The 17,099-nt window shown below is 35.5% G+C and overlaps 2 protein-coding genes across 5 annotated transcripts; both read right to left on the reverse strand.

The window, feature by feature from the left end:
• Positions 1-508: 508 nt before the first annotated feature.
• LOC133698883 (fatty acyl-CoA reductase 3-like) lies at positions 509-4,486 on the reverse strand. 2 transcript variants are annotated; one of them, XM_062121984.1, is made up of 10 exons: positions 4,305-4,484; positions 4,104-4,207; positions 3,503-3,708; positions 3,280-3,380; positions 2,905-3,097; positions 1,915-2,076; positions 1,728-1,809; positions 1,324-1,593; positions 1,103-1,230; positions 509-1,008 (listed from the first exon to the last, which is right to left on the reverse strand). In XM_062121984.1, the coding sequence occupies exons 1-10, from the start codon at positions 4,381-4,383 to the stop codon at positions 855-857; spliced, it is 1,479 nt and encodes a 492-aa protein (XP_061977968.1). In that variant the 5' UTR covers positions 4,384-4,484; the 3' UTR covers positions 509-854. The 2 variants fall into 2 exon arrangements, with proteins under 2 accessions (XP_061977968.1, XP_061977969.1); XM_062121985.1 differs by lacking the exon at positions 1,103-1,230 and having other exon boundaries at positions 870-1,008; positions 4,305-4,486.
• Positions 4,487-7,643: 3,157 nt separating this feature from the next.
• Positions 7,644-16,574, reverse strand: LOC133699769 (protein HIRA-like). 3 transcript variants are annotated; one of them, XM_062123211.1, is made up of 10 exons: positions 15,911-16,574; positions 13,994-14,269; positions 13,095-13,346; positions 12,622-13,019; positions 11,472-12,486; positions 10,314-10,515; positions 9,923-10,163; positions 9,020-9,142; positions 8,769-8,886; positions 7,644-8,465 (listed from the first exon to the last, which is right to left on the reverse strand). In XM_062123211.1, exons 1-10 carry the CDS (start codon positions 16,016-16,018, stop codon positions 8,067-8,069), a joined length of 3,132 nt encoding a protein of 1,043 aa, XP_061979195.1. In that variant the 5' UTR covers positions 16,019-16,574; the 3' UTR covers positions 7,644-8,066. The 3 variants fall into 3 exon arrangements, with proteins under 3 accessions (XP_061979195.1, XP_061979197.1, XP_061979198.1); XM_062123213.1 differs by lacking the exon at positions 15,911-16,574 and having other exon boundaries at positions 13,095-13,349; positions 13,994-14,133; XM_062123214.1 differs by lacking the exon at positions 15,911-16,574 and having other exon boundaries at positions 13,095-13,373; positions 13,994-14,099.
• Between the last annotated feature and the right edge of the window lie 525 nt (positions 16,575-17,099).

A 17,099-nucleotide genomic window follows, 5' to 3' on the forward strand; every position in this document is an offset into this window, starting at 1 on the left:
GTGGGGATTACACAGGTGATGATTGGTTGATGAGGAGAATATACAGGTTGGCAGATGATTGTGAGATGACAGGGGGAAAGTCTCTTATGAAAGCTGCTAATTTGAATATTCTCGTTTCATGGCAAAGACCGGCGCAAGGGTTTTACTGGATTTGCAGGAATTGGATGTAGACTTCTTCCGGGATTGTTAGCTTTGACACATGGGCTACAACTAGCGTGGAGTTGGGGTTATAGACAGATTCCTTATAATTCTGACTCCAAATATGTTATCCGGTTGCTGTCTGCAGGCCATGCTAAGTATCACAAGTATAGAGTCATTCTTGTTGTTGATATCAGGGAGCTGGTGTCAAGGAACTGGGTGGTCCGAATTTCCCATACATATAGGGAAGCTAATGCTTGTGCTGATTTTATGGCAAAGTGTGTTGCAAGAGGAGCAACGGGTTTACAAGTCTGGTTTGAGTCAGCTTCTTTTCTTTCCACTGTGCCAATAATAATAATAACAATAGCAATAATAATAATAAATAGATCATAATATTTATTCATTCTTGTACACCAGCTACCTTGAACAAATTTCTCCTACCAATATATCCTTCACTCTTTGTGAGGATATTCAATACATTAGGTGGCATTGTATTGAATAATACACTTGAAGAAAGTTCTTAAACCACGTGAGCCAGCAGCTAAACATAATCCTGCCTTGACAATGTTGGTAATAATAATAATAATATTGGTAGTAGTAGTAATAATAAATATAATAATAATAATAATAATATTGCTTCAAAACACAGTGATATTTGAAATTCCAAGAACAAATTAATTCTTGGAACAAATAAACTAGCTAGCTGCCGGTAATCATCATCTGAACACGTACTTCACAACCCCTGGAATGTGGATATTAGTGAAGTAGTCTTCCCAGTCAATTGCCTTGGGATCAAAGTAGAACATATCGGTCTCTATGTTGTTCTCTCCTGCTGCCATTCGCAACTTCTCTGTGTTCATGTCATCAAAGCTGCATTCGAAATGTGAAGATCGTATGTCATAAGAGTTGTATGGATGAAAAGGTTATTTTTGTAGAGTAAAAACAAGATTAAATGTCTACGTACACTCCCCTGAAGAACAAGTATGGCCTGTAAAGTTCCACTAATTTCATCACGAATTTGATCTTTCTATTGAGATCAGTGTACACGTTCTCAAAATAATGGCAAAATGCGATATTTGCTAATTTTAATCCCTGTATAAAAAAGAAAAAATTATATAATTAACATAATAAATCAAGAGATTAATTGGTAGGTAGGTAGGTATTGTTTTGATATCTTGAACAAACCTTTAGCAATAGCAAGTATCGAATTGCCATGTATCCGTGGAAGTTAGCCATGCTGCTTAAAACTTTAACCCTACCAACCTTGACAGGCTTTCCATCCTTGCCAATCCAAGGTTTCTTGGTGAAGTAATCAAAGCCAAAATCTTGAAGATTAGTGTATCTCACGGGATTTCTCACAGAGGACCCCACTTGATAAATTGCATCGTCGAACGGTCGATTAGCATGAGCTACCATGGCTACAACTATGGCATTCACCACCATGTCTGCTGGTATCTGCACAGAATCATGTCTCAACAGTTCCTTTTCTTTTCTTTTCTTTTCCCTCTTACCAAATGGCTATTTATTCAATCATATCAAGAAATCAACGACGAACCAACAATTAAAGACTGAAAATTGGCTTAACTCACCACATCAACTATTCCTGTAATATCCCCAAGAAAGCATGTTAGCCTTCCTTTTCCATAACCAACAGCTAGGCTATCAATAGTTCTACAAAATAAACAAATTTAACAAATTACCGCTTTGCTTTTAGGAAGATTAATTTTATCCATAAACAAGAATGTTAAATGCAGCAGCATAATACTAGATATGTACCTGATACCTTCAACCCAACCAGGGAAAGGTTCTTTCAAAGTACTGGTTACAATGGTGGGGCGTATGATGACTACAGACAAATTTTCCTTCAGGTCTCCCACAAGCATCTCTCCCATTGCCTTTGTAAATACGTAAGTGTTTGGCCATCCATACACCTTTGCCCTAAGTGCCATTAATTAATTCTGTCAAATGTTGATCTAATTCATTGCACATGCAAATTTTGGGAGGACAAGCTAATTTGTTCCTCACATTTATGTCAAGAAATATATGGACGTACGTAGTATGTCAATTTCACTCCTATCTCTATCCCTGGCACTGCCATTACTCTAGTTAGTTCGTTTGTCTTATATATATATATATATATATATATATATATATATATATATATATATATATATATATATATATATATATAATTTATTCATATGGGGAATAGTGAAAGCTGAGATACCCCCAGCTTCATTTTCCAATTGAATTGGGGTGGGTATAAATATAAACAGGTACTGCAACTTATACCCACCCCAATTCAATTGGAAAATGAAGCTGGGGGATATCTCAGCTTTCACTATTCGATCCCCATATGAATTAATATATGGTTATGGATCCTTGTCATGCCTCATGAAATTATCATTGTTAAGAAAAGAAATCCTCCAGTTAGATTTACGAGTTTATACTTTCAATTACCCTCCCCAGCTGGAACTGTTGCGTTGTTCCCATTTGATTCTAAAAAAAAAATGAAAAAAACCAGTGGCCTCCACTTCGGTTCTAACTTTTGTTAATTTCACTAGTTTATTTTCAAGAAATTATAAATCTTTCTATTATTTCTACTACAATATTTAATAATATAAGGGTTACTTTCATTTTAATGGCAAATCTGGAAATTGAAATGCCAGATAAATCAAAATACTATATGGAGGACTATATATGCTTATGAACATAATACCATAGAGTGATTATAACTAAGGGTTTGAAAAATATTTCATGACTAACCTTTCGATGCCCATGTCTTTCATGGCCTCTTTAATTGCTTCAGTGGTGGCTCCTTCAGCTTGGAGCTCATTCAATTTCTGATCAACTAGTTTCTTCTCTTCATCGATGTCTAATCCCGAGACACCGTTAAGTGTGTCACCCCTGCCGTATGAAGTCTCAAGTATCAGCCCTGTCCTCTCCCCGGAAACATAAGCTGAAAAAAATACCACGTCCCATAAGGTTGACAACATGCTAATGATTATAATCCTCTAGCTTCTTAGCAACAATTAAAATTGAAAATTATACTAGCATAAATTATATATTAGCTATCATATAGTATGCCCAAATTATTAGAGGAAATTAAGGGTATCGAAATGATGAAATATAAATACTAACCAGTTGATACATGGACAAGAACCTTTAGTTTAACACATTTCTTGGCAAAACATAAGACGTGCTTAGCTCCCATTGTGTTGATGCCAAGTGCAACATCGTATCTATATTAAATATCCAAAAAAAAACAGAAAATCAACCACTTTGTTTTTCAGTCTTTGTTATTTTGGAGAGGGACAGCACAGAAAATAAAATAAAATAAAATCAGCCAATGGTTCTTGTCTACCTTTCATCAAAATTGGTTGTTGCAGCTAAGTTAACAACAACATCCAATTGACTCAAAATCTCCTCCCTCAGATTCGAGTCTTTCACTCCCAAATCATCATCGTAAGAGATGTCACCAGGGACCAGTACAGTCTTTTTGGAGATAAAGGAATTTAGATCTGCACCCCATTTTTCTTTTAGGAGTGTAAACAAGTCGTTTCCTAGAATCTAAGAAATAAAACAAGTTAGGAACAATTTCATGACAACGTACACAAAAATAGTTATCAGCAAATTAACTTGTAGCTCGTTCCAAGGTTCTTAATGAATGAACGACATCAGATGTTCACTTTCTCATACTGTTCACTTCTTCAAGTAATTACAAATAACTTGAAAAAGATATAGGTGCCCAGTATAATGGTGTTGGCCTAGCTAAATGAGTCCGTATATATGGGTCCGTATCATCACCATCCATTTCTATGTTCAAATACTAGGAAAGAGGACATAAAACTTGTAAGGTATATATATATGGTATAGTATTTCCGTATAGTCTACTAATTAAGTTTCCTTTCCTCTCATTTTTACTATTTCTTTTGCCTTTTATTCCCTCGGCAATTATTGTATACCTCATTTTGCAAGCGTTGCGAAGCAGATTTGGCGTCAGCAGCTCTTAAAAGGAGGTAAATCTTCTTCACGTTTGGTTGCACTCTTAATATCTTCTCCAAAAGAACTGCATATATTGTAAGAAAAGTTAAAACCATCCATGATTCCATTACTCAAAGAGAGAGAGAGAGAGAGAGAGAGAGAGAGAGGAGGAAGGTATCTACTCTTTGCTAGAAACCCAGTTGCACCCGTGATCAAAATGGTCTTGTCCTCAAGAAACTGAACAACACTCCCAAACTCCATTGCAAGAGAGAGACAGAGAGAGAGATGGAAGTTTGTGTGCGTGTGTGTGTTGAAATGAAGATAAACACAAATGAGCTTGCAAAATTCCAGCACCTATATAAATGAAGGGGGGAAGGGGGGTGGGCATTTTGAGGTAGAGTGCACGAAAGTAGCTGCCGTCTTAATTTTTCTTTGGTAGATAGCTTAATTAATTTACATGAGGTTGTACCAAAAATGCAACGAGCATTCACACAATTATGACCCACTTTCGCCTTTCACATCTTTGGTTTATTGCGCGAGGTGTGGTCGCCTTCAAAACCCTTCCATGAAGTACGTACAAGAACTGAAAAAAAAATAATGGTCATATTTGTAACAGCAACCACTATACTACTTTACCATAATTTTCAAAACTGTTGCTAGCCATCCTTTGAAGGCCTCTATATTAGTGCTGATAGCGAGCAGTTGATCTTGCCTCAGAGATATGGGATGATTTTGAATTAATGGCATGGAATATGGGGATTTATATATGAAAAAATATTTGTCAGGTTTATTCTTTTTTGGTATAGTTAATTTGATTTGATTGGAATACAGTAATAATATGTTTTTTTAATGAGAAAAAAAAATAGATTATGATGATTTATATTATTCACTTCTTCAAAGGATAGAAGTTTCTGTACGTTATGCTGGGTGAAATTTACTTTGTTTATCAAATGGTCTCCTAATATGAATATTAACTCTTGACAAGTATGACAAGTGATTTTCCTTGGATACCTCGTCTTATAGGTATGTTAAAATGAAATGTCGATCCAGCTTTAAATAACAAACCAGGACCTTCAAGAATTGATTGTATTCTCAAAGATCATGAAGGAAAATTACTTTGTATTTTGTTTTGCTCCACATATATATATATATATATATATATATATATATATATATATATATATGAAGTTTTGAATTTGAAGTTTTGACCATTCCAAAAGCTATGCTTTTAAATATTGAATTTTGTCATGCTTCTATAAATCATATGGGGGAGTTCGGTTCTTACAAATCTTGGTACTTTTATTAAAGAAAAAAAAGTCCTTCCGTACACTTAAAAACCCATGTCTTTTCTTGCATCTCTTATAACTAGTTAAACTTCCCATTCTTCAATAATTAATGTTGGGGTCCGACTTTACATGACCTACCTATATCTATCTATCTATATATATATATATATATATATATATATATATATATATATATATATATATATATATATAGAGAGAGAGAGAGAGAGAGAGAGAGAGAGAGAAGCAATGGAAACGTACCTAGGGCAAATAATAATAATATTACATGTGTCGTTTCTCACCGTATATGGTTTGTTTTTGTAAAGGCTTTCCTTTGTAGTTGTAAAATCTGGCGGGTCAATCTGGGATCCGATCTGACGGGTTAATTAAAGATTTGACCAATTCAAGATTAAAATCGGTTCAGATTAAAAAAAACAAGAAAAGAAAAAAGATCAATAATTATTTTTTTTCCAAGTATTTGGATGTTGGATAGTTTTTTTTTATATTTTTTAAAATTATGTTTTATTTGAAAAAATATTAATGTAATTATGTTTTTTTGAATAGATTTGATATAATGTTGTCAAAAAAAATTAAAATTTTTTTTGATATATTTTTAAATAAAAATACTTTTAAAAAATACGTTCCATGTAATATCAAAATACAAGCCGGCTTCTAGAATGATCTCACTTCTAAAATCTATTTTAATATCAGAAGTCATCAATAGAGGAAGAAGTACCAAACTGTACGCTCAAAAGGCACAACTTCGTTGCATTAAAACATTTCTCAATGCCTTTTTTCCTTTTCTTTTCTTACATCACAAGAGCAAAACTCACTCACAACAATGAACACCCAGTTGGTCAAACAATCTTCTTCTTATTCGATTGGAGTACGTACTTCCATTTATTTGTGATCCATACACAAAAAAGATATTAATTTTTTATCGTTAATTTCCAAGGCAAAGAAGGTTGTTTACACCCTCGTGTCCTTCATATTTATTGGCAGAGCAGAAATGAATTTTTCAATCTTACATCACATGACCATCAACTTATGTTATTGGAGCAACAAGGAAAATGGAAGCAATATTGTGTTGGTATTGGCTAAAAGGTGAAGATATTTGGTTAACACGACAAGTCTGGGCCCATTATTGTTGTTGTCATCAACATATGCCATAGATGTCCATTCACCAAGACCAGTGGCTTTGTTAATGTAAACTCTTCCTTATTAGTAGTAGGATTAGGTGAACAATCCCTTTAGGTTTTCGGTGGGATGGTAGACAGCAAGCCTATAGGACATTCAAAAATACTCTCGCGTGTATGTCTACCAAGATCTTAGATGCATGAGAGGAGGTTGGCTCACCAGTTATGTTCCATTTTACTTGTAAATCTGAAATTTGTGGCAGGTTAAGCTCATGTCTGCAAGAACAGGATCCAGCTTATCAGAGTCAGCTTCTTCATGTATAAGATATCATTAACAAATGGTAAAAGCAAACTCAACAGTCCAGTTTCTTTTCATTGTTAGAAACTTATGGATGACTTTATTGCATGAACTCGTCATTGCATTGTTAGGTTGGCGTGTCTGATTTGTTTTTTCCAATCTGCAAGTTAGCAAGTCCATGGGTAGGAAGCTAGGTAATTTCAAATCATTAACCGCCTAACCTGGTAACTTAATGGATAAAATGAGTTCAAATTTCTGGAGAGATTATGAGAAAATAATTTAATCTTAATATTCAAAAACTGAATTCGAAAATACCATCACTCTGAAAACTATAAAATGCACAAACACAGCCATTTCCATGGTTCGGCTATAAGAGTTTAATTCGATATAATTAAAAGTAGGCGCCGCGCCCTTCGAAGCTCAAAATATGAGAGGGATTAAGTTAATGGTGATTTCGTGCAGAAAACATTAACTCCCATCACATGACCTATTTAAGATCCAGCCCGTAAAGAAAGGAAATTTTGGATGAGTTGCTTGAGTGATGTATCCCTCAGGTACCTACTTGACTATACCTCCACCGCCAATGTTAGACTCAATGCAGGGGCTAAAACAGTGGCAGGGGCCATGAATGCGAACCCCAGGTCATATTCCAAACGCCATACTAAAGTCAACTCACTGATCTCATGATGGAAATTAAACGTGAAAGAAGAAAGTGCCAAAGGGAGGGGGACAAGTACGACCTGTGGGATCTAGAGCTAGCTAGCCAAATAAGCAAAACTGAGCTGAAAATACAAACAAAAATAAAGAAAGCAGATATATAAGCTGAAAACAAGAGAACCTATCTTTGCAATCCGAGAGACGGGAGTTTCTAAATGAAGATCTAATCAACATGATGCCTGTACTTGTACATTGATTTCAGAAAGCTAACAAGTACCCCCCCCCCCGCCTCAAAAAAAAAAAAAACAAAGTTAGCTAACTGAATATGTGATTTTTTGATACATACTCAGGTGCAGCATAAAAGAAGAGCTAAGATATGCACCAGCGAAATCAATAAAACGAGGGAGCTTTTTCTTCTCTAATACCATGTAAGTTTGTCTTCTTTTGACCAATATGTGGATGCCAAAATGAATTATGAGCTATATATGTACCTATATCCACTTATGCAACACCATGTGTCAGTCTGCTTGTGTTTTTAACATTAATCCTATTGGTTAGAAGCAGAATTCAAGAACCAGCATCTCTGTCAAGAGAATCCGGAATAACTTGATCTGTTACCACCGGGCATGTATCTACTTGATCATTTGCCAGCAGAGTGCAGTCAGCTTCATCAGTTATAATGGGGGTAGGGTCCTCGTGATCTTTTTCTGGCTGGGCAGAGTTTGTATGATCTATTGCTTGTGGGGTTGTGTCCATTTGCTCTGTTACAGGTGGATCACAATCCATTTGACTCGTTGCTTTTTGAGATGTAGTTGGTAGCATGGGAGTTTTTTGGTCAAGGTTAGTTTCTGCACTCTCATATTCAGATAAGAGGTCCATGAACTCATTTAGCAAACGTTGGACTTTTCTATTTGATGCCATTGCCGGAAGAATATCTTCTCTTAAGAGTTTATGCTTTCTCATTCCCTGCAGAGATCAGACTAGCACTTACAAAAACAATACCAAGAAAAACAAAATAAGTAACAAAAGGAAATAAACTATGGAAAAATGCCCCAAAAGGATTTTTGTGATGCAGGCTTTTAGAGAAAAAAAATTCCCTAAATTCAGACTGAAGCATTAAGTTTCGATACATATATAAAAGCAGAAGAGGAGTTGTGATTTTAAAAGCAACAGAATCTGAATGTACAATGCACAGAACCCATCACAGAAAACAACATGCAGAGAAAAATATGGGATCGGGCACTGAAAATGGAATACAGAAAGACTTACAAGCACACAAGGATCCCAAGAAACAGTTTTTGCATCTGAAGATGTAGATTCAGCCATCCCAGTAGGAGGTCCAAGAAAACTCTCACAGACTTCTCGTAATCGAGACTCATCTGCTTCTCTGCAACCAAAGTTACACTCATGTGAATTGAATGGATAGATACAACCATGAGAAAGGCACCATATGTAGCAACTGTCATTCATAAACATCAGGGAAAAATAAACAAATAATAAGTCTACTACAAAAAGAACACCTTGCAAGGAAGCGAATGTAAGATAGAAGGCACTGGCTATATTCATTAGGGGACTTTAAAGCTAAAGAGGATTCCAACTGAGCCTCCAAATGAGCACGTGTCTGCACTCCATCATCCGTCACTCTGAAAACAGAACCACCGCATGTGAAGCAATAGAAGCTAGATGCATAAATCATAAAATATGAACTCCAGAAGTAACATTAAACAATTGAAATGTTGTGCTGATTAGTTGGAGATTTGGCAACTAATCAAGGAAATTAAATGAAATCCTCAGAAATTCAAGAAATTAGGAATGTTAAGATAGCCCGAGTAGTTGCCATATATTTTTGTCTCCTTTTGTTCATTGTTTTTTCTTAGTAAATTACAATAATCCTCAGATATCATGGACCACTTAAAAGTTAGAAAACCCTCTCCATGTTTAAGAAAGTATTGCATAAACTCCCTTTTGTACCCAAAATGTCCATAATTACTATTTAAATAAAGATAGTTGATTCAAAAAAACCTCCAAAAGTTAGAGAAAGGAAATAAAAAAATTGAAATGATTATTTTTAGTAGATAAATAAATAGTATTTATTTCACTATTTAATTTAAGTCAATTTTGGCTTGAGGTTTTTTTAGTATTCTTTCTGTAATTATTTTTTTAAAAAAAATATACAAAGGTGCTTTTGGGTATAAAATTGGGTTTCTATCAATATTCAAATTTTTAAGTTGGCTTGTGATTTTATAGTGCTCCGGGGAATATTGTGATTTACCCTTTTTTCCTTGTCAAATAAATTCAGCAGCAAGCTAGCAAAAAGTGTTACAGAGGCTTTAGAGCAATCTTTTTAGTTAACATATTTAAAGAAATCTAATTCAATTAAAAATTCAGATAATAAAATAAACATTGTAGATATGGATGAATACCTGCTCCCACATGGTTTTCTGGCCAAAAACTTCCTGACATCCACCTGCAATGCAGCTAGCTCACCACTCTGAATCGAACCCAAGTTCCAGGAGCCAGCAAAATTTGATGCAGGGAAGCAGTCATCTGCCACTCTTAGCCAACACATAAGACTCATGTCAAAGAGGAAGGCATGACGTGTGGCCAAAACAACAAGAGGAGAACCAGATTTTGATAACTTCACAGATATAACTTTGATTGTCCCTGAAAGAGAAAGGAGAACACAATAAAGCATCCAATTAGAAGCGCACACAAAATTGACACCCCACGGGCTGTAAAATGCTCCAAAAAGACTTAAGAGCAGTATCTGCTCTGAATTGTGCTCAAGTATTACATTATTATAAAATATCTAACCTTTTACAGAGTTTGGGTCTGAGGTAATTAGAGATGCCAAAGAATCCTGAAGGAGACAACTCCGACTAAACAAATCCCATACATACAAAGATCCCTTCCTTGTGACCAGCAACAACTTCCAGCACTCATCACAATCAATAAAAGTTGCTGCAGATCCCATCATCATGGTTGGCATGGCACGTCTCCCACACTTTGTGTAAACCTTCTCAAACACAACCAGAACATTTATACTATAAGTTTTGATCAGCTTAAAGAAACCTAACATGATATGAAACATAACTACCAAAAAAGGAACTACATCTACAACCAGGATGTCAAGAATCCACCACACCCCTTGTGATTTTGATGAAATATGAGTTGAAGCATCAACCTCAAGTGTTTCATTACTGGTGTATTTTTCATAAAAAGAATGTGCAAGAGATCGGATTACCAGTCTTAAGGGCAAACAAAAATTAAGAAAATAAAAATTACAGCTTATGACGTCCACTAGAAGGTAGATATTCAGAACTTCCATAATCTGTAGTGAATAGGCAAGACCATTCTGATCAATCAGAACTCTCAAACTGTTGTGTTTCACACCCAAGACTGTCACAACATATTGCATCAGAATAGTGAATTTGAATTCAGGTCCCCCAAATCTGAATTCACAAGACCACAATCCAATTCTCTCAGTGTGGTCAATATCCCTAATCTGGCTACAGAGTTTCCACTATTGAGATGGGCAAGTTTAGGGACTAAATTCTTTAATTGTGGCTGCATTACCTTCACATACGAGCTCTAACCATTTGATCATCTAATTAAAAAACTTATTCGAAAATCAGCAGTTCCTTCTCAGTTAATTTGAAAAATCCATAGATGTTGGGTTTGTTAAACAAACAGGCTAGCAGTACAGTTGATTAAGAAGATTCCTGACACATACTTGAGTATAAAAAAATATGTTTTAAACCAACCAGCAATCTTAAAACGCTCCAATGATCACCTGAAATCCACAGAATCATTCTTCTTGTGATTAAAAATTTATGCTACTTAAATCCTTTTCATTCTCTGGACAAGAGAACAAATCTTTGTTATAATGCAATGTTCAGAACAATTCAAAACTTAAAACAGTTGAATAAAAAAACAGTTTTGGGCCATTTGCAAAGGACGAGGTTCAATTACCTGTAGGCATCCATCTTCACAACCAACTGCCCAGAAGTTTGCATTTCCAGCTAAAACAGTAACTTTTCCTGAGATCCTATCAGACCAGAGAGTTTCAGCCCCTCTTGTGCAAACAATTTCTGTTTCTTTCATCATACATGTATTGCCCACCCCAACAATGTCATTTACTGCATGTTCTCTAGGACAAGCTTCCAAGGATATTGGTATGGCATCTTCTCCTATTTTCTTATCAAATACCCTGATTGAGAGAGGGGTGCTGCAAGAACTGGAGGAACTGGGCGCCTTCACACTCCCAGACGGTTCCACATTGATGCTTCCATCCCTTCCCGCAGAACCTGGAACCTTCTCAATAACAAGGCTCTCAGTAACGGTAGCCCTTGCAGTGACAACAGAGCGCTCTTTTAAATCAGAGCTTCTGACGAGTGTTCCCCTGATAGAACTCTCTCGCAAGCCACCATCAACAGAACCTATTCCATTTTCAACCTTTCTGCGATCAGATGACACACGAGGGAAATCAAGAGATTGAGACTGGGCCCCACCAGTCATTGTTTCTGGTTGATTAGGCACTCCTACAGCTTCTGGAATGATCCTCTTTCTACCATCAGCACGTCTGTATTCTCTTTGTTTTACTGGACTAGAAATCTGGGCAGGAGTTGGCACTTTATTCAATCCATCACCAGTGGCTCCCCCACTATTCTTGCCACCGTCAACTTGAGGCTCAGAAGTCTTTGCAATGACCCCCAAGTCAACAGAAGGTTTTACAGGTATCTGACTTTGCTGAATATCCAATCCCACATTTTTGTTTGTTGTTTCTTTGGCTGATGCTTCGAGCAATAACTGTGCAGCACTCTCTGCTAGGTTTGCCTGTCGACCTCTAACATCACCATAACGACTTCTTTTTAACTCATCAAGTTCAACATCGCTTAGCCTGTGTCCAAGTTCTTTAGCATCAAAATGGAAAGTAGCCACCGAACCATCCAAGGAACATGCAAAAAGTGAATACCCATCAGGACTCCTGTTAGAAAAGAAGAAAGATCAAGTAGATGAAGGAAGAACCACAAAAATGGAATACAGGGGTTAGAATCACTACAATAGGGAAAACAGATCTATAACAATACGATGATATCTTTTCTGGAAATATCATGTTTACCAGGATAAATCTACAACACTTTGAGTAAAGAAATGCTTGGCCACAAAAAGAGGACGCGGACTTGCAGTAGTCCATACAGTTATAGTGCGATCTTGACTCCCAATTGCAATAACATTGTACGGCTGTGATTCTTTCCCTCCAATCTTTGAGGCCCCATTAGTCCACCCAACTTGTGCAGCTTTCACTTCCTGGGCATTGGCAAAATTCCTTCTAAACATTGAATGGTTAAACTTCACCACAATAATGGGGGCATTGTGTCCTAGGAAATCAAATGTGGCAACCCATTCCCCTCTCTCGAGAACAGGTGCAGAATGCCTTGGCTTCTGGAAACCATGAGTCGTAGTTATAAAATGACCACAGGGGGACCATCCTAGGCGCCTGAAAAACGTAGATCCAAGCTGAAAATAACACACTAAGTTTAGTAAATAGGAAAGATGGAATAAAGAAAATCCACCACTAGGAAAATAACTTACTGATTTGGTCCAGTGACCATCTGTTCTGTGAGCCAGACTCCAGTCACTTGTCCGCCATATAATAACCGTCTTGTCATCGGATTGACTTGCTATGAAAGAGCCAATGGGATCCCAAGTAACTCCTTTAACTAGGCTAGAGTGACCTCTGAGAACAGCAGTGCAAATGCCATTGCTCATATTCCAGACATGGATGGTGTTGTCCAAACTCCCGCTAGCCAATATGGAGTCATCTGGAGACCAATTAAGATCCACCTACTTTAGGCATGAAAAAAAAACTTCCTGGTTAAAAGGCACCCAGTGAGACCATGAGAAATTACACTCACAAATTAAGAAGAGAATTTAATCACATAAAATTGATAAATTTAATCACCATTTATTCTTTTTCATTTGTGTATCCTAGCACATGGAAGCACACTAATGCTTTAAGGGGGAGAGCCATCCAAACTAGTCAAATATAATATATCTATATATTTACACATAGTTATGCATGCACAAATGTATGTGTGTGTTTTCAATAGTCAATATTTATGAAGGAAAATGACAGTTTTTTCTTTTTTCTTTTTCTTTATTTTTATTTTTTGAAGAAAAAAACAAGAAACTCGATTTCAAAAACAATATGACTGAATGATTTCAATTTGTGTAGCGCTGAGTATATGTTTGTATTTTTGTGTTCAGGAGCCAATGTCTTGCTGTCCTCATGATTGAAATGAACTTGTTTCTATCTGATGTAAATGATATGCTGAGTGGATGAATTCACTTTCATATAGTAAGTGTGTGAGTTTAGACAATTTATTTTTCTAAAAAAGGTAGCATGAAACTCAATTAAGAAACATAACAAGTCAATAATTTCACTTTCATGTAGTGTCCAAACTTTCCGGTAGTAAAAGCAATTTCATTACCACATCTGCAGTATGCCCTCTCAATGTCATTGCAACTTTCCAATTCTCAACATCAGGAGGTTCTCCGCTGCCAAACTCTGTGGTTCCTGAACCAGGCTTCCGTTCATGAACTAAAATAACTTGATCATCTGACCCTGATGCAACATACCGACCATGCTTAGCCCACCTAACACAATTGACAGACCCGAAGTGGTCGCGGAGAGTTGCAAGCAGCCTTTGTGTTGGTTCGTTAATTTCCAGGTCCCGGCTAACAGAATTCATGTTCCATATCCGAACCTGCATATAATTAGTGAGAAAGGTAGATGTCATAATTAAGTACTAATAGAAATTACCTGAAAAAATTTGACATGAGTGACAAATGACTATAAGAACTGACTCAAAGGAACATCCCCTTTAGATGGGAATCTTTGGTCATAATCATATGCAGTGCCACATCCGGGCACATCAAAGAAGGTGAAGCAATGTTAAGCAGCCACTTTTTCAAAAACAAATGCCTCCTCGATGATGTATTTAGGTTAGAAACCAATTTCTTATTAATCAATAAAAATGCATTACAATTTACCAAAACCCATGAATTAAATTGTGAAAGCAAGAACATGGAGTTCCATGAAAAATGCACAGAATATTGCTACTAATAACACTCTTTTACCACTACCAAGTTGACATATTACTGTGAAAAATTATGGGTTGCACTTCATAACAGCTACTCAACGAACTCACATTTTGAGCTCCAGAAATTACCAAAATCCATAAGAATAAAAACTTTTTATCATGGTAAGTAGGCGACTTGAAAACAATAAATATTAGTTACCATGAGTTAAATCACTAAACACATTGCTATATTGATTAAAGCCTTAAAGTTAATAAAAAAATAACAACTCTGATTTCCTATTCCCCTACTTACCACACTCATGCTCTATACCGAGATGCAACAACTTAATGAAATATCTAGATTCAAGGCATCTGGCATCTACTAATGTCTCATCATGTACTTTATCGTATATATAAATTCAATAACATAATGTCACTCAACAGAGTAAACCATGGAAATCATACACAAAGTTGAAAGCAGAAATGAAATGGCATAACAAGTTTTTTCTATTGCTTTGAAAATCGTCGACTCAAAAATCATAACAAGTTTAGAAAATCAAAAGGATAACAGAAATTGAAGCATGAAAATTTCCTTTAAAGGCTAGCTAGAAACTAAATTCATACTAAAAGCCTGTTTGAAAGTGTTGTAGAGATTGCTTTTCAAAATACTTTTTACTTGGAAATGCATTGCATCAAAATAAATTTTTTTATTATTTTTTAAAATTCATTTTTAACATCCGCATGATCAAATCGATCCAAAAATACTAAAAAAATTAATTTGAAGCTAAAAAAAAAATTCAAAACTTTGTTGGACCGCAATGTGAAACAGGGCCTAAACCAAATACTTCAAATACTTCTTTCTCTTCACCCACAATCACCAATATCTTAACTGCAGCTTCGCTCCATGAGAGAGCAACTACTACAACCGACAAATTTTCATCAAATATTTGATTTTTCACACTGCAACTTGTGAGGCAGGTTTAGCTTCATTCAGCAAAGACACAAATTCCTAAAATTTAAAAAGTACAGGAAAAGGGAAGAAAGAGCGCACATTCAGCCAAACGAAATCCAAAGCATACAGAAATAATGGAAATTTGAAAAAGAACGGTGCATTGCACTATATTGCCAATTTTAATAAAGGCATTACCTTAAACTGCATTAACAAAGCCATACGAGTCCATGCTAAGTAAACTAGTGCAATTGTGCACAATTAACCAAAGATTTCACTTCTAAGAAACCCTAAATGATGACAAAGCAGAAGGATTTAATTTCCTATTCTTTAATCCTGGAAACAAAACTGAGCATTAATGATGAGAAAGAACATACCTTGTGGTCACCTCCACCAGTAGCAAACCTATAGCCACCAGGCTGAATATCAATGGAGAAAATTTGCATTCCTTCATGCCTAACCCAACTGGGTTTCTCCGCAATCATCTTATATTAGTGTTTATCTAACCCAAGAAGCAATCTTTTCAATTTGTTTCTTCAAAACCCGCCAAAAGGGCATCAAAGTTCATTACTTTTTCAATACTAGAACCCTCAATTACACTAAAGAAAGAAAACCCAGTTCGCAAATGAACACCTACTTCATTATAAACAAACAAAAGACTTTGTTAGGCTAATTGTAGGTGTTTCAACAAGAAAAGACGTGAACTTGATAGAACAAGAAACCTTCCTTGAAATTTCCGAGTCCCTATAAAACCCTAGGAGATTAAAAAGAGAGAAGATCGAGAAAAGAACTTCTTTTCTCTACTAACGGTCAAAATTTAAAAGCACAAAATATTGCTTGAGTGTGCGTGAAGCACAGAGAGAGAGAGGGAGGGAGGGGGGAGACGACTGTTAAAGAGTACAGAATTGAAAGAAAAAGCAAAAAAAAGATTGTAAAGAGGAAAAAGAGAAAAATAGGGTTTAGATTTGAAAAGGACAGAAAGAAAGAACGGGGCTTTACAAATTGCAAGTTGTGTTCAGCGTTGCTGTGCCTTTTCTCGGTGCACCATACTGTCACAATTTCTTACAACCCATCCAAAACTAATGGGTATACTACATTTTAGCCTCAACATATTATAAGTATTTCATTTGCATCCTTATATTTTAATTGTTTTAATTTGTTTTATATTCTTAAAACAAATTGAATCTTTTCACATATGTTAAATATTTTTATATTATTTTTATTTTAATTCTGATGAAAACTATATGCTTCTAGAGCTATATTTTAACCCTAACTAGCATCCAAAACTTAACATTACCCTATAAACTTTAATTACCAAAGGAATAATTTTTAGGTTTTTAAAATCTTAAAATAAAAAGAATAGTTTAAAATATTTTAAAAAAATCATGAATAAACTCTCTTCCTTTTAAACAATTTTAATCTAGTAAACTTTTTGTTTCATAATTTCCATGTTTTTTAGTGTATGTTATCTTTCTTTTATTTGTTATTGCATGACAAGTAAATTAATGCCTTTATATTGAGATAACATATACATTAATTTTATTTGTTCTGTCAAAATTCTATTTG

The sequence above is a fragment of the Populus nigra genome, chromosome 7 (assembly GCF_951802175.1).
Source record: "Populus nigra chromosome 7, ddPopNigr1.1, whole genome shotgun sequence".
In the NCBI taxonomy this organism is placed as follows: Eukaryota; Viridiplantae; Streptophyta; class Magnoliopsida; order Malpighiales; family Salicaceae; genus Populus; species Populus nigra.

What these genes read in the sequence shown, in the direction of transcription:
- LOC133698883 (XM_062121984.1), bottom strand. Translation starts at nt 4,383, where the DNA reads ATGGAGTTTGGGAGTGTTGTTCAGTTTCTTGAGGACAAGACCATTTTG. An exon ending in AACTGGGTTTCTAGCAAAGA is followed by an intron (nt 4,208 to 4,304) that starts GTAGATACCTTC and finishes CAATATATGCAG; the next exon opens with TTCTTTTGGAGAAGATATTA. An exon ending in TACTTGTTCTTCAGGGGAGT is followed by an intron (nt 1,009 to 1,102) that starts GTACGTAGACAT and finishes TTTCGAATGCAG; the next exon opens with CTTTGATGACATGAACACAG.
- LOC133699769 (XM_062123211.1), bottom strand. Translation starts at nt 16,018, where the DNA reads ATGATTGCGGAGAAACCCAGTTGGGTTAGGCATGAAGGAATGCAAATT. An exon ending in AGTGTTGTAGATTTATCCTG is followed by an intron (nt 12,487 to 12,621) that starts GTAAACATGATA and finishes CTTTTCTAACAG; the next exon opens with GAGTCCTGATGGGTATTCAC. An exon ending in GTGAAGATGGATGCCTACAG is followed by an intron (nt 10,516 to 11,471) that starts GTAATTGAACCT and finishes GTGTTTGAGAAG; the next exon opens with GTTTACACAAAGTGTGGGAG.